At 39.8% G+C, this 21563-nt stretch overlaps 2 protein-coding genes across 2 annotated transcripts; both read right to left on the bottom strand.

The window, feature by feature from the left end:
* Positions 1-1861: 1861 nt before the first annotated feature.
* Positions 1862-4272, bottom strand: efcab2 (EF-hand calcium binding domain 2). The gene is made up of 7 exons (XM_070909366.1): positions 4248-4272; positions 3922-4006; positions 3265-3337; positions 3090-3166; positions 2452-2494; positions 2139-2205; positions 1862-1997 (listed from the first exon to the last, which is right to left on the bottom strand). The coding sequence occupies exons 1-7, from the start codon at positions 4270-4272 to the stop codon at positions 1879-1881; spliced, it is 489 nt and encodes a 162-aa protein (XP_070765467.1). The 3' UTR covers positions 1862-1878.
* Positions 4273-5696: 1424 nt separating this feature from the next.
* On the bottom strand, positions 5697-9987 carry cgref1 (cell growth regulator with EF-hand domain 1). Its single transcript, XM_070911149.1, has 7 exons — positions 9926-9987; positions 8791-8896; positions 8376-8450; positions 7359-7432; positions 6887-7011; positions 6601-6702; positions 5697-5921 (listed from the first exon to the last, which is right to left on the bottom strand). The coding sequence occupies exons 1-7, from the start codon at positions 9933-9935 to the stop codon at positions 5697-5699; spliced, it is 717 nt and encodes a 238-aa protein (XP_070767250.1). The 5' UTR covers positions 9936-9987.
* Between the last annotated feature and the right edge of the window lie 11576 nt (positions 9988-21563).

Below are 21563 nucleotides of genomic sequence, written 5' to 3'. Positions count from 1 at the left end.
TAAAGAAATCCCTTTAAATCTTTTCTCTGTGTATCAAGATTGATGCTGTTGTTTGATTATGCTGAAGGTAAATGAGCCTTACACTGTTTTTGACTTTTGGTGTTTAGTGAAAAGGGAATGTTTCATACAGACTTTTTCTATTAGTAAAGGCTTTATTTTTATTTTCTGATGTCATTGTCTTCGTGATTGGAAACCAAAAGTAACGGGTCATTGTTTTTACTGTGAAATGAAGCTGTTCAGCATGCATTCATGCTCGGCTAGAGAACTGCTTGTGTTGTGCTACCTTATCACGTAATTATCTAAGCTCTAGATAAGTCATGTCATCACTTTTCCAAAGCTGTGTTTAACTGTTTCATGCATGTGTAACTATTGAATGCAGAATCACCTAAGATAAAAAATGCTACGCCGATAAAACAGTCATTGCTTTGTTTATTTTCTCATAATTGGGGTCATTTATTGATGATGTTCATGCCCATCATGGCTGCACTGAACTCAAGAACCCTTCTACACTACTACACTACTCTTGTCACTTCATGGCTTCTTTGTCACAACCTCATAATTCACCATGATGAAGGTTGTTTCCTTCCCTCCTCCTCCTATTCCTCCAAACACTGAGCACATTTCATGTTTAATTTCATTTGATGTGACTTCATATATGTAATGTTCCTGGTGTTCACCGTGTTACTGACTCCTGTTTTCCCTGTGTGTCCATTCGTACTGTCTAACCTTCTGTCAAATGAATGACCAGATTACCTCCTGCTTCTGACGCCACCACCAGGCCCAGATATTATCAGTGAACAAAGAATATTCTCAGTAGAGTTGTGACAAAGAGAATTTCTCTTAAATTGTCTGCCAGGCATCAGATTACTTTTCATTTTTAGATTTTATATTGGCAGGCTTGTACCCTGCAGCTTGAGACTTTATTTTATGACTGCTACATGTCGACAGTACAGTATTTGTGCGTATTGTGAGTTTCGTTGCCCTGACGACTTTAAATTATTCTTAGAGATTTGGTTAAGAAATAAGCCCCCTAGCTTCACTTGCATAATACTACTCTGCATTTTCATATGTTCAACAAAGTACACAACAAAAATTGAAGGAATTAATAGACTGGTGAAGTTAATAGTAAGTAAATAGAAGCTGACATCAGAAAGGGATCATAAATGTAACCCACAGCCACTCTCACATGAGCCTAATCTGCTGTTTTCTTTTCTTGTATCAAGAGTACACAAGATTTAAAATGAACATTTTCCTATGTGTATATAATTCCACACACTATAAGTCTACTTCTGCAGAGCACGAAAGGAGCCTGTGTCAGCCTCTATTTTGGGGACAGCAGCAAGCTCCATTTCTTTAATACATCTTTTCTCTCTTAAGTACACAAGCACATTTCAGTACCTCCCGATTATCTTGAGATCTTGAGCTTTATTGAGCTTTAAATTAAGGAAAAACCTGAAGTCATAAATGAAACGAGTAGATCCCTGCATACAAGCGGTCTGAATTACTTTACTTATTAATTCCCTCCAAGTGCAAGAGTACGTTCAAATGATGTGTTTTGCATTAGCTAGAATACTTGAGTAAATCACAGATATATTTATACTATACACATACTTTCCAATTGTATGTGATTCTGGGGAACATCTTAGAACATCTCGGCCGTGTCAGACTTGGAAATAAGTAAAGAGAGTTTGGGTACAATATGTAAATGCAAATCAAGATCTGCCCATTTGACCAGATAGCATTTGATCTGAATTGAAAGACAACTCTGGAAACACAAAGCCAGGATTAAGCTTTGTACATTTATTTATTATACAGTATCAGAATTACACGCCCACCCTAACAGTTATGCCGACACACACACACACACACTGTGATACTCTACATGTTAGGGTCTATTGTCAGCTGGCTGATTAAGTCTTTGTAATAGATAAGGTTCTTCTCATGATCAGCGAGTGCTGTCAGCATCTCATCCATTTCCTCCTGAGTGAAGAGCTCACCTGGTTTAAACACAGCCATGTTTAGAAAACATTCCTCCGTTATAGGTTGTTTTATGGAAGTAAGGGTAATGTTAGACTCACAAAAACATGTATGAGATAATCTTTTCAACACACAAACAAAACTGAAAGCTTCTGCTTTACCTTCCTGTGTCATGTACTTTGTCAGCTCCTCAGGCTCCAGGTATCCTTTCTTTTCTTTGTCCAGAACCTGGAAACACTGTGTTATTGCCTTTATGCTTCAACAAATATCAGTAGTTAAAGCAAATATCAGATGTTCTCAGAGGCTCAAACTCCTACTTAATTTAGATCCTGTGCAGTCGCTGGTGCTGAAAAAGTAGGTGGAGGGAATCTGCGGTTACCAGATAAAACTGTGAGACTCTAAGCGCAAGCTAACCTGTTTACAGCTCCTAAACTACAACACTGGAGAATTTGAGGAAACAGCGGCTGGTCTCACCTCAAAGGCCTGAAGCAAAAGGTCCTCAGGGATGGGAGGGAACCTAAAACACACACACATACAAACACACACAACATGCTATTTGAGTACACCCCTGATAGTACTGACATGGTGACATACCAAATACAAACAATGTGATGACAGTGCAACTTGTTTTACACCAATCACGTGACAGAACATGATGGAGTTAACATATCCTCTGTTTGTAATTGTGCCCAATTTTCACTACAGACTGAACTGTGCTCATGTTATTACTGGTTTTAAGTGAAGCTGAAATATTGTCAGAGGTGGACAACACAAGGACAAAACTATGTATTAGTAAACACTTTAACACCTACTTTTTTTATGACAAAAAACAAATAGCATTTCACCACACATTCTGTTTATTCTGTGAAATACTTCAGTAGCTACCTCATTATAGTTACCAAATATGAAAGCAATCTGAAAACCTGTGACAGGTCATGCATTTGCTCCTCCAGAAACATCTTGTAGAAAAGACACGCTGTATAATAAATAATTTGCTTTAGCATGAGCACCTATTTGCATCATGACATTCTCACCCTCAAAATTCAGCATTTTCATTTACTCCGTTATGTGTACAAAACAACACGACCGGTGAGATAATAGAAGTGTCTTACTTGTGCTCCAGCAGCACTTTGGTCATGGCTGGGAGGAACCTGTCCAAATGGATGTATCCTGTGTGGTCCTCTTCCACCTGGTTGAACAAGACAAATATGCTGAGTTTTGATTAGTTTGACCAGCTGTTTTATTCATCCAAAATATAAGCAAAATATAAGTAAACACTGTTCTGACCTCAGCTATAAAGTCATGTAGGTCTGCCTGAGAGGGGAAGCAACCCAGGGAATAGATGATGGTGCCAACCTCCCTGGAAAACAAACATCATGTTCGACCGCACTATTTTACTGCACGTAAAGACGTTGTATGATGGTGCTGATCTCCCTGAGAGATGTATTAAGGCATGTTTTGTTCACCCAGCACACTGTCAAACCACCACATTTCTGCTCACCATCACTGCCAATATGACATGCCTCCTCACTATTTAAGTGCCAAACTAAGGTGTTTCAGTTTACTTAAAAACAAAAAAACCCCACACAGGATTACTGTATTTATATATAATTATCTATATATATATTACTCTCTCAACACAAAGTGCCCCTGATGTTGAGTATATTCATTAAACAAACATATTTAGACTTGACAGGATCTGGTGTAAATGTGGAAGTTAATTCACATTTTGAAGATATCTTAACTAAGGTTAGAGCCTGCATGCAAATGTTTGTTGAATAGACCTATGGTATTGCTAACTTATGCCTTCCACCTTCATATTCACTGTGTTTCAAGACATGAGTTGTGACCCAAAGGGTTCAGAGGAATTTGTTTTTACATTACAACCATCTGGTTCATCAGCAACAATAGGAGCCATCACCAGTCTGTACAGTTGGAGCTCACCGGACATCCACTGTGTTGTTAGACTCGTAGTCAAACGCTTCAAAAGCTGCTTTGATCTTCTTGTGGACATCTGACACTATTGCCTCTGTCAGACAGAAGAGAGGAAAACCAGGAACAGAGCCGAGAGTTATCTCGTTACTGAAGCAACAACTCAAATCTTTAAAGCAAATAACTTTCAACTAGCCTATCGAACCATAACTTTGAAAGCAAAATGTTTATTAGATAAACTTAAAACACTCCTTTTATATTCGTCTGAACATAAGAATTTCAACTAGCAAATAGATAGACGGTATATAACTAATCTAGCTAGCTAAACTCGTACGAACCTGCGCTTTGCTTGTTCTCCGCCATGTTTACCCGGTTGTTACGATGTTGCCTAGCAACCGACTGGTTTTGTTAAAGGAGCAGCTAGTTAGAAATAAAACAAATAAATAAAAGAAAAGCTAGAAAAGCCTGTAGGACATCTTTGTACTTGAAAATATTCATATTTTTACGGTACCAAGCTTTTGGTGAGAGCTTGCTGCCAATATTTAGTACCTTTTGTCATCCACTACATTGTTTGTATGTATTGTGTTTGTGCCTTTTAAACTGAATTCTGACTAATCCCACAAATCTTAGAAACAGGAGACCGAATGAAAGAGGGGCAAAGAAATGATTGCTTTATTTTCTTCAGCTGTATAAATGCAAAAATGATTAAAAAGGAAAGCAAAAAAAAAAATACAACAAATAGTAAACCCTTTCATACTGTAAACAAATTTCAAGAAGATAAAGGCTGAATTTAATATTACATCTACTGTTATTTCACCTGGTCTTTCCTGACCTTAATTATGAAGATGTAACGTTTTAAGCCTGCAGCCTAAAGACTAGTGGTAGAAGGCTGTACTGTTCTGTAATTTCATGGTTCTCGACTCATTCAGGCACATTAAACCCCTCATTCAAATATAATGCTTACTGGATCATACTCAAGTGCGTCAAAAGAAAGTCACTGTGTGGGCTGAGGAAATTGTCAAGGAAGACCAAATTTAATTTCACAGCACTCAAGTGTGCCTTATCATGCTGGCTAAGCTGAGCTGTCTGTAAATGAGACCAGTTTAACTAAATAACAGTCCAGAAGCACTCCTGCTGCATAACTACGAGGTGCAAATCCAAAGCGCAGAGTGGGTCAGACACAATAAGGCCAATCAGTGTGTACACGAAACAACAGTCTTCACATAGAAAAACACATAAAAAATGTGGTAAATCTTTCAGGTATGACAGAAAAGGGTAAATTAATACAATTCAAGCAAATAAAATACTCAAAGCACATCTTACAATTTTCAACCGATCAACCGTTCTCCCACTTGCTGGGAGAAGAAAAAATATTGAATAGTACTAATCTCTACTAATGATGGCTTCCATTTTACTAATATGGATAATGTTGCATTTTAAATTCAGCACTTTTGCCACTTTTACAGTTCTAGAAATCTTTGCATTCATAATTAAAATCAATAGGTACCTGGTACTCGTTGTAGAAATTTTTTTCCAATAAAGTGACAGGAATACTTTCAACAGATTCATCTTTTCATTTATCAGCGTTTCATTCATTTATCATTTATCAAATGAAACGGATGGTAGAATCTCAGAATTGAAATCAAGAGGAAGACCATTTGTAGGGAAGAAGAAGAAGAAGTCCTCTGAGTTGAGAGCAGTATTTTAACTCAATCATCAGTCTCCTGCTGGTTTGACTCGAGAGCATACAATGACAGGGTGGACTGAACCAGCATGTGTGTGTGTGTTCATATCTCTGGTTGCCCCAGGTGAACAGGGACTTGGTGATGTTCTGCTGCTGGGGATTCTGGGATTTGTTGTCCATGCTGTTCATCTACTTGCTGTATGAGTTCCTCTTCTTCGGTCTTTACGTCCTGCTGAGGTTGCTCTTCAGCTTGAGGCTGCAACTCCTCACGAGGCTCCTCCACTGCCACTTCCTGCACCTGGTGAGGTGCATTGTTGTTGCTGTAGTCCTGAGGCGGAAAAAATAAGGCAATGTTATTGCAGTCAACCACAAATTAACTGAGAATAAAGTAGGTACATCTCAGTAAACCAAAATGAAAAACATACTTAAAATGTGAAACTACTTAGGTCTACATGTTAATTGGTGGTAAAACTAGTCCTATCATAATGTATCCTGTCAAAATTAAATGATTTACTGTATTGTAACATACTTTTTACATGTATCTAATGACAAAAACAAATTTGAGAATTACACCAAAACACCAAACTCAGGGTACACTTTTTTATATCATATATTTGATACATATATATTTTTCTTTCTTCTTTCTTTTCCTTGAGTTGGGATTACTTTGTTACACTACTATTTCCAAGGTCAAGAATAAACTTTTATGTTTAAAATAAAACATATTTAATTTCTCATATTTATATATCAAAATGTTGTGACTTTTATTTCCTGAAGACGTTGCATTCTAGGTGGTTACTACATGTTGTAACATTAGGCATACAAAACAATCACAACAGTAATATCATCACAGATTTTCACCACTATACAGTCATACTGTTTGACCATACTGTATTATAATTAAGTTCACTGTATTTTGTCTGTTGTGGCTTAAAGGCAATCAATACATTACATAAGAAAGAGTTGAGAGTGTGTTTGTGTGAAGGGACACAAGTGTGTTCATGTACCTGTGTGTGAGGTAATGAAGGAGAGAGCAGCTCGGATGGCGCCAACAGGCCGTCCTGGTTTAGATCCTGAGTCTGGAGTAAAAAATCTACCATAGACACCACCTGAACTCAGAAAACACCACATGCGCACACACACACACACACACACACACACACACACACACACGCACATTTCAGATAAACAGGCCAATAATTATGAAAGTGTTGAGTATGTACAAGTAGACACAAATACAATGTGAGTTCAAACACACAGCACACACATACAGCTACAGCCACTCCTCCTCACCAGCTCATTGGCCTGTGCTCCAGGTGTATGATGGGAGTTATAGTCTGAAAGTAGCTTCATCATCTCCAAGCCATCCAGGAGTCCACTGCGATCGTAGTCATAAAGACGAAACAGGAAGAATACCTCTGACACAAAGCAGGAAAAGACTGACATGTTTAATACCAAACACATTTGATATAATGCTGGAGTACAACTGCAGAGGACGTACAGTATGAAACTCCCATTCTGTAAATACACTAACACAAGTGCAGTAATGTTGACAACTGGTGGTTTGGGACACAAACGATTTTCTGCACAGCTACAAAAAATTGAACATGCCAAGTCATAGAGAATTACTTCATTAGAACCTGAGACATTGTTTCAGTAAACAGCTGTGTGTACGTAGTGTAGGTATATTTGGCAGTGATGATCGAAGCAACAGCCCTCTGTCAGAACTTATATAAGTGTTGCACCACTAGGTGGAGATGTCTACCTTGCTCCCAGGTGCTGATTTCTGGTCCTCCTTGGTCCTCCTTCAGACTGGATTGAATGTAACTTTGCAGCAACCTGTGGCACACACAGCACAGAGTACATTTCAATCAATCAGCAACATTTAGAGCCAAAAACTGAGGGGTGAGATGTGTTCAACCCTGCAGGAACTGAAAAGCTCCAAGAGGCAAAAGATATCTTCTTTTGTAAAATCTCCCTTTGCTATCTTTCGTTATTTACCCTTGGTTTCATCCAGACTGCACTTAGGCCTCCTGTGAATCAATGTGCAATTGTTTCTCTTGGTAGGTGCAGATCAACAGCTGTTCTACACAGCTGGTCATACACTCAATAGACTTGAGCTACCACTGTGATAGAGTAGTGTTCTCATCCATTAATCTTATCAGCCAGTGGAAAGAAGCTTCAGCCATATTGTCACCAACAACATATTTTATGAAACCTGTAATTCATTATGGGTCAGTTCATACCACTGTACAGAAATGGAGATACCCAAGGTGAGCCATTGTATCTGCAACATGTGTGAGGATGATCAATATTTTTTTTCAATCTCCATAAAGGAAATATATCTCATAATTGCAACATAAAGCAGTTATTGCTCATGTAATCTTATCAGTGTATGGTGCATGCCACATCATTAGCACAACACGGCAGCCAAAGTCCACAGTGACCAGACAGCAGACTTAGTCCACCAAAACAGACTGCATGTTGAACAAATTTGGATGTGATTTGCATGTTGCGTCTCTGATTTTAGTGCCAACTACTGAGTCATACAGTAGTTTGACGAAAAATGCACGACAGTAAATATCTTTATTTTATATAATTTATATTTTATCATCCTCCAAGTAAAGATTAGAGTTTCAAGCTGCATTTTGAGCATTTGGGCATACTTTCTACTCAGGTACTTCATCAGTCCTTCTCTTTTCAAGAAAGCAATTAAGAGCAAATTCATAGCTTAAAATGAGCTGGACGTGTAACATCAGCACACTGTCTGTGTGTCACTCACCAGCGGTTCTCCTCTCCAGAGCCAAAGGGATTGGCTAGCGCTACTGAAGGGGGGAGGGCATCTACTGATTCCTCCCTGAGAGATAAACAATTAAACAATTTTTTTCATTATTTTCAATCAAACATGCAGAGATGTAAAAATGTGAGTGACCTGAAGCCCCTTTTTCTTTGATTTGATTTATTTTCTATTCTTTAATAAGCGAATACAACCGTGGTGAAAGAACGTTTGCACAGAACTGTACTCCTTAGTGATATGTTCATTGTGCAAATTCATTTCTTGTGACAATAAAAATGCATCATGACAAAATAAAACTTGCAGCATATTTACTTGAAAGACTAAAAATGTTTATGCCTTGATATGGAGAAAAAAAAAGAGAGAGAGAGTGTGAAACTTGAGAGTAGGGAGGTGGGGTTACCTTTGTGTCCCAGGTAGACCTGGTGCAGCCAGGCACAAATGTATGAGCAGGCCCAGGGACAGGACACATGGGACCAACCTGCCCAGGTGAGACTCCATGAACACACCTGCAAGCACACAGCCATGTTGTAACCTTACATCACATCTGTACCATCATGAATGTAGCTGCCCAAATCACAAAGATTTATTGACAGAATATGCAACTGAATAGAAATAAAAAGCCTCTCCAAACACAGATTTGTGTCTGAACAAATTATGGCCAGCATGTATCTTTAGATGGTAGGAAAAGAATACCACTAAAACACACAAATACTCCCTCTTTGGGACATAGGAGAGTTTCAGAGGTGATGGTTTCGTGATGTTGTCCATTTCCACAGAGCTACTGCTTCAGAGTATCTGTCAAACTACATCTACACACTCATAAACAAGTAGTCATTTGTGTTATTTGCTGTCAAATGGCCAATCTACATGTAACACCCCCTGCCTAAATCATTGTATATATATGTGTGTGTGTGTGTGTGTGTGTGTGTGTGTGTGTGTGTCAGTTTTGCAAACCTGAAGCCATTACAAGTTACACAGATGATGGACCTCATGGTCCATTATGGCAAAATCAATTAAAACCTCAAGATCTATTTATAGCTCAGCAGTCAGAGTCCATCCACACTGTCCCCAGTAGTCAGTGAATATGTCCAATATGTCCATGTGTCTCCAGTGTTATATGCAGATGTATATGTGCATTACAATGTTTGGGATGTGTAACGTACAGTGCGCTGCTTATCCCCATTATATCGCATAGAGTAACAAACCAGCTATGTTGCGGCAGCTTCCTGGTGTGGAGCAGCAGCGATGCTAACACGCAGCCACACAGGCTGACACCAACACCTCACTGCAGCATTAGGACTACAGCCTGCGCTCACATGCAAACACAACACATCTCTGACAAACTCACATTGCCTTCCTGCTTTGACATTACAGGCCTGCTTTAAAACCAAACTAAGTTAAAGGGTGGCTAGGTGTAGCGTAAAACAGTAGCCTCGTTAAAATAGGTATGTGAACAGAAGTCCAGTGAATCCCACACTGAGGTCTGCGGCTGGATAGATACTCCATGTCTCTACTCACAGTGGAGATGAGCCTACCTGTCTGCATATTTGATGTGTGGACAGTAAACAGCTTTAATTCGCGCAGGTTTGCGTTTACAGGTTCATATCTGGAGAGCACCTCTGCCCCGCACCGCCCTGCTGCTCGTGCCTCCCGGTCTGCACTGCGCAACAGCGGCGGCGGCGGCGGCACGCGCGCTCCCAGGCAGCCACGGAGACCGGAGTGTTTTGGTCAATGACAGGGTCCACGTGGAAGAACAGAGCCGCCGTCGTGTCAGTGAGTTTGCGCAGGCAGCTTCTCTTTGTGCTCCTCTCTCCGGGGTTTCCGCCTCGCCACGTCCTCACCGACAGTCAGATTCCGGTAGTACGGGACAGCGGGGAGGGGAGTAGGATTCATACCGGGTGTAGTTTTTGGAGAGAAGAGGAACCCCCCTACTGTCAGTTATCATTTGATGGGGTCATGAGAGATAAAGCAGTATGAAGTCCAATATTCACACAGGATGTCAGGCTGCTTAATACTTTACAGACATCAAGCACTCTCTCTCACACACACATACATATACACACTACTGGTCCCATACAACTTGCCTCCTTACATCATTTTACTTATCCTAAGTACATGTATAAGTATGTGTATATGTTTATTTTTGGACGTATATCATTACTCATTGCTTTCAGGTTTTGATTTATACCATTTCATTCAACATTTCTTTTGTTGGGATGACAGAAAACTATGCCGATACGTTCTTCGCTTGAAACCAGTATTTTGCTATTCAAGTTATTCAAGAAGAAGACACGATTTACATCAGTTATGTCGCTTTAGAGAAAAACACATAGAGTATGTAAAGTCCTGCTCCCAAATGTAATTTTGTGAAAAAATGAAATGTAATAGCACAGCAGTAAGAAGAGGGCAGTTTATGCACCCCTGGTATTTCACCACAAGGTGTCCCACTAACTCTTCATTTGAATTGATTCTTATAAGGTATAGGAAGTTATCATGCGTACATCTGCAGAACATTATAATTAAGAAGATTAGGTTAATCATGTTAAAATTATATCATCTGTACCTGCAATATAAATATTATGTTGGTAATGGATTATGAATCTGGCAAAGCTCAAATCTTAGTAAAGAGGCTTTTACTTTGTTTCTTCTTGGAGTCTGAGTATGCATTAATAGTATTAGTATATAGTAGTAGTAGTAGTAATAGTATATCAACTCACTGTATAATTCAAAGTAAAATCCATAAATTTGTACAAAGTCATCATATTATTCAGAGTGACACACAGGTCAAGGTAAGTTGTCCAGTATTATGTTGTAACTGTGCAGTCTAATTGTCATCTTCCACTGGCTCCCCGGGGTGTGTGATCTGTTTTCTGTGAATCACATTGCACTGATGAATGTTCATTTGACACAATTCAGATCATTTCAATGGTCCCAAAGGGGAAGTTTGAACGCACCCAGTTTTTCAAAGATTATAAGGTGTAACCATTTGTTATCTGGCTGACAGTTTTTTTCAGACACATGTTCATTTCCTGTTCTCACCTTCTTCAACTGAACAGCATCTTAAATACACAGATTTGTATATTTAAAAGAAAAATATCATCAAAGAGGTTCATCTATGGATTATTCTATATAATGATAAAAAAAAAACCCAGGATTATATTCTGACTGGGCTTTCTCGGCCTAAGATGGGAAAAGTATCAAACGTAAGATGCTTCTTGCAAAGTTGCATCCAGTGTGTCATTTACAGACATCGCTGTGCCTTATTGAATCTGTGAGTTTTTTTAGCATTTAAGACTGAAGGCACATTGGATGGAAGACAAATACGAGTTGCACTGATTTTGGAACATCTTCAGTGTAAAATGGATGGATGGATTGTTTTATGCCCTAGTGGCCACATTTTTCTGGTTCAGAACTGCATACAGTTTAAAGTAAAAACTCAACTCGCTGTGCATCATCAGTGAAGTCACTGCATACTACACACTTTACATTGTTGGTTCTCTGGACTTCATCTTAAGAGAAAACTTGGAAACTTAAAATTCAACATCTTGCTTACGATGATAGAGAAAGATGAACAAAGTGTACCGTAGCCTTATATATACTGAAGTGGAGTTTCATATAGTAAGTTGGTTATAAAACTATTTGTGGATTGGTAAACTTGATTTGACGTGCTGGACAGCACTGTTACCTACAGTTTTTAATTAATTTATTAATTTATTAATGCAAAATGGTTGGATATTGAGCTAAACTGCGGTAAAATACCCCCTGAAAAACTCTGTTAAGATGCCAACACAACACAATGGTGAACCCACATGTGCAGTAAGTTTGCTGCCTCACTCAGGTCTTCAGGATTGGATTGTATGGGTGAAAAGCAGTGGTGAGAGGGAGGGTAGAGAAACTGCATGGGGTAAAAAAAAGTAAATGAACACAAGTCTGACAGAGATGGAAACAAGGGAGGTGCATAAGGAGAAGGATGAAAGGTGAAATTGAGATTGAGGCAGGACAGTGGAAGAAATAGTTTGTAATAAAGAACTGATTCACAACACAATGCACAGTGTGTGTGTGTGTGTGTGTGTGTGTGTGTGTGTGTGTTTGTACAGATGTGATTTAGTTGTAGTTTTACTCAACCGGATGATTGGACTATTACCCATTGAACTGCACACACACACACACACACACACACACACACACACACACACACACATACATGCAGTACTCTGCTGGGACAAAGCAGGACTAAAGTTTGCAGCCTCATACACACAAATACAAAAACACTCTTTCCCACCTCCACACTGTACAATCTAAATGAGTTGGGCGTGACAGAAGGTCAGCTCAAAAAGCATACTGGTGTCATTAAGTTCTTTCCTGATCTTGTCATTTTGAGATATTTGTTGATCCCAAAGGAGAAATCCATCTTTCTGAGGCTTGTGCTGTGTGGTTGAAGGACAGCATCTCTAATAACTAACCTGCTCCCATGTCACCTCACATTACTGTAAAGCCTCAGCCAGTTTACTGGCCAGTGTTACACTGTGGTTTCCACCGACTGGTCAAAAGTGAAACATTGTCCAAAGCGTTCAGCTGCATTTGAGTTCCAGTGTTTCAGATATTGTTCTATATTAATTACAAGACATTTGGTGCATGTAGAAGAGCTTGATGTGTTTAGCATTTCTAGCTGTGACTCATTACAAAGTGAGAAAGTTCAGTTATCCTGTGGTCTTCATAACAGCCTTGATGGTCACCCTGTGTTTACTATATGCAAGACTTGTGAGCAGTGGCTGTTCAGATCTTTATTGGCATGTTTATCATCTGGATTGCTTTGTAGTTATTTATTCTTATTTTGTGTTAAACTTTACTCCCATACGGCATCTATAAGGGCTGAAGTAAGAGATACTTTCCAACGCATTGCAATTGTAAGTTGTCACCACAATAGTTTCCCATGTTAAAGTATAAGTCAGACAGTCTTGTACAGTATTTCTTTGTAAATATATGTATATTAAGTTACTCATTTCAGAAGTAATAGCAGTGATTGGCAGCATGATTATAGCACTGACAAACTCACATGAGCATAGAGATGGAACATTAAGCCTCTGAAGCGTGTTCACATGCAGTTTAGACACATAAGAAATTCATAAAATCGGTCTGAAATTGCTGAAAATGGAAAGAAAAACCTTCAGACTCAAACAAAAACACATTCGTACAAAAGCAGTTGCCCTCACATTTGCAAAGGTTAGAAGTGGGAAAGCAAGTGGGAAAGACCTGTCACACCTTGCGTGATATCTCCATGCGTGATTCACTGAGTGGCTTAGCACTGTAGTGATTCATTATTTCACAGCTGGTTGGTACACAAACTGACACTCACTTACAGGAAGGGAGATTGCTCTGTAATTGTTAACATGAGTTTTGGCCTTGTATCTGTGTGTGTGTGTGTGTGTGTGTGTGTGTGTGTGTAATGGAAATACATTTCATTTAGTAAACACTAGATAGATGAGAGATGGAGACATCATTGGGCCATCAGGCAGCCATGTTGTTCTTACAGATCACACCACACAGAATGTGCTGTTATTGTTAACATGAGACTCCTGCTGCCCTGACACAGTGTGCGCTTTGGTTGAATAGAAACCCCAGAGGAACAAGCACAATTAGGCTGATGGTGCTGTGGGATGATGCGGCTTCCAGTCAGATGCTGGTCCATGTTTACTTTTAGTTGGCCGTGAAGCATTCAGCACTTGTGATCCAAAACAGCTGATGCACAAGATTTTTTCAAAGTGGATTTTTGTCTTTGCCATTTCAGCAATTAATGAGAACAGGGGACACTTTTTACACACTTTGCAAACAAAATCCAGGGTCACTGCATCACTGCAGAGTCCTGACAAGGACTTTTCCCCCCCTCCAGTATAATTTACTGCCGGGAGCCTGAGAAGCAGGATGCACTATTACTACTACTACTTAATTGTATCATGCAGTACACCTGAATGGAAGCATCTGCATTTATTGTATTTCTCTTTCTCTTATATTCAGGTTTTTACTTTAAACACCCACACAGGTGTTTTCCATCACTGCCTAGGTTGATGTTGGGTGGAGCTATACTAGGCATACCCGTTTTTTACAGAGGACATGTTGACATGTCACAGTAGGAAAAGCACAGGTGTAAATAATCAAATCAATGATGCTGAAATCCATTTAGCTGTCAGTTTCATGGTCCACATGTCAAAAGCATAGGTGTAATTGATAACATTAAACACCTCTGCATGTCATTTGGCTGCTTCAGTTTCAGGGTCCTGGTATTGTGCATGCTGGCTCACTGTCACAGTGTCATGGCGTACTGCGACACCTGAAAAGAAACATAACACCCGTGATTTTCCTACTATGCTGTGAAATAGGTATTACATCACCAATCTCTATGTACTAAGAATAATATAAAAGATTTAAACTGTCCCGCCTGAACAAGACTCACTGAAAAGTGACTTAAAACACCTGTGTGGGTGTACCACGAGTGTCTGTATACTGCATCACATACTGTATATACAGAGTATACTTACCTCTGCTCTCTCCTGCAAATAAATCTGATGTTGTATCTGACCTCTTCTGTCGTCCGAACAGGATGAGGGTGAATACAGTGGCTTTTTTTAACCATGCTGCTCTATTTTTAACTCACTTTTTTTCTCTTGTGGGGTCTACTTTGATCATCGTCCCTATCAGTGCAGATGGCAACACTACATTTTCTAACCCTCTTTCTCTTCCCCTCACCTGACCTCACATCCCCTCCCTCTCCTCTTTTCCCTGCCCACATCTCCTCTTCCTGTATCCTCTCCATTTTACTATAACACCTGACTGTACACTCCTCTGTACTCATCTCCTCTCTCTCCTTGCTTCAAGTTGAATTTATTTGTTAAGAATGTTTTCGTCTTCTCAGTGTTGTGTTTTGTTGCTTACACCACTACAAATTACAAACTGAGTGGAGAGTGGATGGAGTGAAACAAGGACAAAGAGAAAAGAAAGTGAGCAAGGGAAGGAGAGAGGAAAAAAGACAGAATATTTAAAAAAGAGACGGAGAGGGAAATGAGGGTCAAAGGGAGAGTTGTGACCCATATCTGAGGTAAACAAACAGGAGTGGATGAAGAGAGACTGAATTATTGGTCAGAAGGTAAAAATATATACTGTGAAGGCACGTCAATAGTTTTGGATTGTCACAGGTACAGTTGCAATAAAGTGTCAGGTCCCCCCGCAAAAGCAACATCCTGTGTGTCCTGTGGAAGTGCAGCTAAGGAATGTTATGCAATACTGTTAAACTTCAGAACAAAGAGCCAAAATTTATCAACCCTCCATCTTTTGTAAAAATTGAAAGCCAGAGCAATGTTCCAAGATGCATCATCCCTCTGAGTTTTGTCAGCACTGTGTCAGAGACACAGCCTTTTACTGCTAGAAATCCTGTACTTCAATCATCCACCATTAATGTCAAATGACTGTAGAGATGTTCACACAGACACGTAGATTGGAAGGTCACCCCCAAATCAACATATTCTTTTGCATTGTGGACAATTATTTGATTTAGAGATACTGTGTGTTAACTGATATGTTATCAGCCCACATACTGTTTACAGACCAGGCAACAGCAACACAAAAAAAACATTCCCTTTCTAAAATTTGACAAAATCATCTGCTGTTTATTATAAATGGTATTTTCAGACAACTGTTCCCACTTCCCAGCAGCATGTCACGCAACTGCATGTCTCTGTTTGTCTTTAGCATAGCCCAAGTGCATTCACATGCATACCAATACAAGCACGTACACTGGCGGACACATACCCCCCCAGCACACACACACACACACACACACACACACACACACACACACACACACACACACACAGGTCCCATACGGAAGCCTTTCCTCCACTCAGTTATGTAACAAGGATTAGGTTCCACTATTTTGTGGCCCCAACAGTCAAAACTACGTGAGCTATTTTTAACCCCGCACCCCAATATAATATCAACAGACACTTATGGTAATAATGGCAACATTAACGGTCATTGCTGCTCATGTGGACATGTCCTCCCAACATTGATATTCACAGTGTGGGCCTCCCATAACAACACCAGCAGCCATTGTCTCTTCATTGACACATCTGAGGCCGCAACTCAAAGCTGTGCTACATGTATAGCTTGGCTACTCCACAATCTGGAACTATTTTAAGCCCGTCAGTCAGTCTGTTTTTACTGCTTGGAGCTGAAGCTTGTTGCTAAACCATGTTAATCAATCAATACAGGCCTACTGAACAGTAGAAAGTGTTGAGAAGTGGTGGAGTGCTGCCAACTTTAGTGCCACAGACACTCATGCTGCCTTAATGGAACTTGTGAGGTTTATTTTAATGTGGGAAGTTGTGCACATATTATGGTCGAAGTTCAAGAGAGAACATTGTTGTTAGGTGATCGAAAGCAAATTGCCTTCACAACATCAGTGGGTTGTTCAAACTGACCTCTAGTGAACACAGTGATCACAGCTTCACTATCTGCTGCATGCTGCTTGGTTTGAACACTGACAGCTAATAACTGTCGCTCAAACCTGCATGACAAGGAGAAAACATTTTGTACAAAAACACCTTAGATACTGTGGACACACTCATGCACACAGTATCGTACATGTGTACACAGTATAGTACAGACACACACACACACACATACACACAGGTCAGTTCCATACTATGAGTTTGTTTGAAATAGTTGCTGTCACATTCCACAAGCCTCTTCCTCTGGTTCAGGTCATTACAACTGGAAAATCAGAGGAAGCACTAATTCTGTTGCAGTGGCTTCACACACACACACACACACACGCACACACACACACACACGCACACACACACGCACGTACGCACGCGCACCCACAGGCACAGTCATTGTTGCAGTTTCTCCCAGAGTCAGACTCACACAGGAAGGATGTTTCTCTTTCACACTGGCAACACATACTGTACTCACACACACAGACACACACACACACACACACACACACACACACACAGAGGGCAGTTCCGCTTCAAGGGCGTCTAATTGCAGGCTTGTGTCTCCCCAGGACATGATGTCCTGGGGACCCAGGGTCATTTCTCCACAGGTATCTGAGGGGGCTCCACACTGTCAGGACCAATCACCTGTGAGAGCAACTCTGCTGCTTAAATACACCTACATACACATGCATATACACATATGTGCACACATGTACTGTACTATAGAGTGAATGCATGCACACACACACACACACACACACACACACACACACACACACACACACACACACAAAGTCACATACAGATGCACTAACAAGGGATTTAGCAATGGTGGAAAAATCTACAAAACCTATTGTGGTAATAAAAATGGTCATGTTGTCATGGTGATGTCAGAAAAGGTCAGGAGGGATCACACTTGTTTTCCACATAAGCGGGACGATTTCCTCTCTGCGTCCTGTGTGTGCATCTTCTTAATTCAGGCCTCTGTACAGCTTTTTGCTTCATAATTTTACTTTTTTAATACCTTGCTCTTGTTTTTGGAGGTAAATAACGTTGTAAAACATCTGACAAACAACAAACATCATGTTTTGAGTACAGAAGAGGAGCTCACTCATCAAAGCTCTATCTGAACTTATAAAAACATTAAAAACAGATAAAACATTATGAACCAAGAATCAGATTCCATTTAATGAGTGGAAGGTATAAGTCAATTTCTCCAACTTTAACAATAAAGTTTTATTTTAGACTGGGTAAAGATAGATACTGTGTGTTTCTGTATGAATGAGACAACAATGGCTGACAAATGAGTATAAATACAGCTGCACACAATTAAAAAAATCCCCACTGTTGCGTGAAGACATAAGTCAGCTGTTATTGTTTTTCTTTGTTCATTTCATAATTAAAGGTCTACACGATACCTTAGGTTTCACGATCCCCAAAATTGTAAAACTAACATTTGCTAAAAATATACTGTTTCAACACCATCTTATTTTCAAATCAGCAGAGCGCAAATTGTTAGATGAGTTTTTATTGAAACAAGGTTTCATTTGATAGCATTTTACCCTTCAGACAGGAATAACAATGATAACAAATGATGGGAAAATAAGCTGAAATGAGAGTTCTATATTTGATCACTGTTGTGTAAATTGACTGTGACTAAGTATCAGCATCATTGATTATCATACATCAGACTGTGCTATCATTAAGCAATCAATTTCTAAATTAGCTTCTGCAGCATGAGACACGACTCACAGATGTACAGAGACACAGGCACGTAAAAACACAGCTGAAATAATATTTCCATGTTAGTCATCAGCATTGCTTCGCTCAGGGGACCACCCTGTGTAGAGTAGACTTATAAATGAACTGACAAAATATGGAAATATGTTCATACTAGATTAATTCGATTTGGCAAAAAATGCATAAGTATTTTCAACTTAACAATTTGAAGACTAAAAAAGTGAGACAATGTACTAATTACTGTTGTGACTGAGCAGCTAGAAAGAGAGACACCAGATGTTGGAAATAGACATGTGCCAGGACCTGCGCAAAAAAATAATCAGAAGTTGATGAACAACAGCAAACTGGTAGTCAAAACTGTTCTTTACATAAACTAGGAGGCCTTAGCAGACAGGTGATTGGTCAGGTGACCTCCAGTGGCAGAAAACTGGAGGGTAGGTAAGGCATGACAGAATATGGAAAACAAGCACTGACAATGCATTCACTAGTCATTTGACATGAACCCTTTATTCACCCTCGGTACACTTAATTTGACAAATAAAGTCCTTGTGTTTGTTTACATTTATAACTTGATTTCCTGTTGTTGATGTATGTTATATGTAGGAAATAATAAAGATCACAATGCATTCTGGATAAGATGTGCCCCATGAGTGGCCATCAATGCATCTTCACCCACTCTCTGATCTCTGAAGGTGATGTTCACTGTCATGGATTACAACGGTCAGCAAAAATGTAAAGTATTTAGTAGTTTTTGTATTTAAGGAGCTAAAACTTGCTAAAACAAACTGGTATGGTCCTGCAGAGTCTTACGTAGTACGTCACTTAAGATGGCGACAGTGATGTCCCTGACAGGAAGTCAATAAGCACTTGTTAAACCGCTGCTGGAACGCACCATGAGGCTGAAGACGGGGAGGATGGAAGAGCCATGACAGCATTAGTTCAAAGGTCAGCCCTATTAGTTTAAAACAGACTTTTGATCAGCGTAGTAACCAGGAGTGTGTATTAAGTCACCACTGAGGAGCTCCACTGCAACAAGCCACTGTTTCAATCAGTGACGATGGTGATTCAGTATAGTCAGTTCACTTTGAAGATTCATTGATGAAAATGTGTCTGTGCACTGACCCTGATCAGCAGACAGGCTTTTAGCAGTACAGTAGAAAAACCTAATTTTATATGCAACCTTCTAAAATATGATATTTTTCATAAAATTTCATGAAATGTTCAGCCATTATTCAGTTTAGCCTCCACTGATCAGCAGGTTCTGAACAATGTAAGAGAACAGGGACAAATCTCATTTAGTCGTCTGCTCTGGCTGCCTACAGTAAGCAGCAGGTGTGCGACAAATTTAGACAGGTGAGGCGAGACCCTGACTCTCGTCATGCTCTCTCTCTAACACACACACACACACACACACACACACACACACACACACACAGGGCAACAGAAGCGCAGTGCACACATAAAATTAGGCATGTTTATCACAACCCCCCACACACACACTCACACATACAAACCCACACATACGAAATACACATACCCACACACACACACACACAGTCTCTATCTTTAGCTGCATAAATAGGCGTGTAATTAATGTTTAGATGTTGGACTCATGAGGTGGAAACATGAACATTTAAACTGCTATTAAGTTCTCATCAGGGGCCGAGAGACAAAGAGAGGGAAGAGGGAGACGAATGGAGAGAGTGGGAGAGATGGAAAGAAAAAGAAAGCGAGCCGGACCAGTAGAGCATGAGAGATGGATGATACCAGATCGAGTTCATTATTGGTGGGGAGTAAGTGTTACCAAAATACAGAAACTGCAATACGTACTGAAGCATATATTGAGAGGACTGACATTGTAAGTATTTATACAAACCCTTGCTTCTGCTATCGAACACCATATATACCACCACTTCAATCCTGCCTCTACACCCCCAGGGCCTTAATTAGTCTGTGAACAGCAGGCTGTGATTAATCCATTTGATTGTTTTAATCACCAGCACACACACAGCACTCTACAATCTTTACCTCAGTAAGTTTCCAACTTTGGTTTCAATCAGAGGGTGCGAGCCAAAACTGGAGACTGATTCCCTGCAGATTCCAGCAGCTGCCACTCGTCAGTGTTGAAACTTGCTTTGGGACAGTAAGCTTTCATTTATTGTGTCCATTAAACTTGACTGGCCTACTTCTGCATATTCGATTACCTCAGTGACACCTGTTATTCAACCTGGTTCAATCCCCTCTCACCCTCCTTCCTGTCTCCTCTGTAGAAAGCATATTAATGTGTGAGACTAAGTAATGACTGAGCTGATGGTGGAGTGGTTGACTGATTAAATAATTGCCTGTTTTCATCTCAGTCATGTTTATGCCTCTTTCAACCACTAAACACACCCACACATTCATGAAAGTGACTCTCCTCTCCTCACCTTGCCTCTCCTCTCCTCTCCTGTCTGGAAGTGATTCTGATCTTTCCAGAAAAAACACATATTACAATGTGACTATGGCAATATATATGTCAATATCCTCGAGCAAATAAGATATGTTTAGTTGCAGGGAATGAGTGTGATAATAAACCAGCACTCAGTGACTTTACAGCACCTTTACTGGTCAAACATTTAGAGAACATTTCCATTGCAAGTCCCATGCTACAGTATAAACACATAAACACATAGTGGTATAAACTGGACCAACTGTGGGTTGTTTTGTTTTCCAGAGGAAGGCACAATGAAACAACATCTCCATTCCCATCCAGCACACATTAGTAATACATATTTGAGGTCCTAACCATTATGTTAGTGTACTTATACAGACTGAAAGTCCACACAAAACATAATAAGGAAAAATAATTGGAAGTGTGCAGATCATGGAGAAAATAATGAAGTCATCCTACTTATATGTTCTATATAAAGGAATATTTCAGTCCTTATATATAGCAGGG

The sequence above is a fragment of the Enoplosus armatus genome, chromosome 1, assembly GCF_043641665.1.
Source record: "Enoplosus armatus isolate fEnoArm2 chromosome 1, fEnoArm2.hap1, whole genome shotgun sequence".
NCBI classification, from domain to species: domain Eukaryota; kingdom Metazoa; phylum Chordata; class Actinopteri; order Centrarchiformes; family Enoplosidae; genus Enoplosus; species Enoplosus armatus.
Note: the sequence above shows the minus strand (reverse complement) of the source record. Positions and strands in the feature narration are given on the sequence as shown.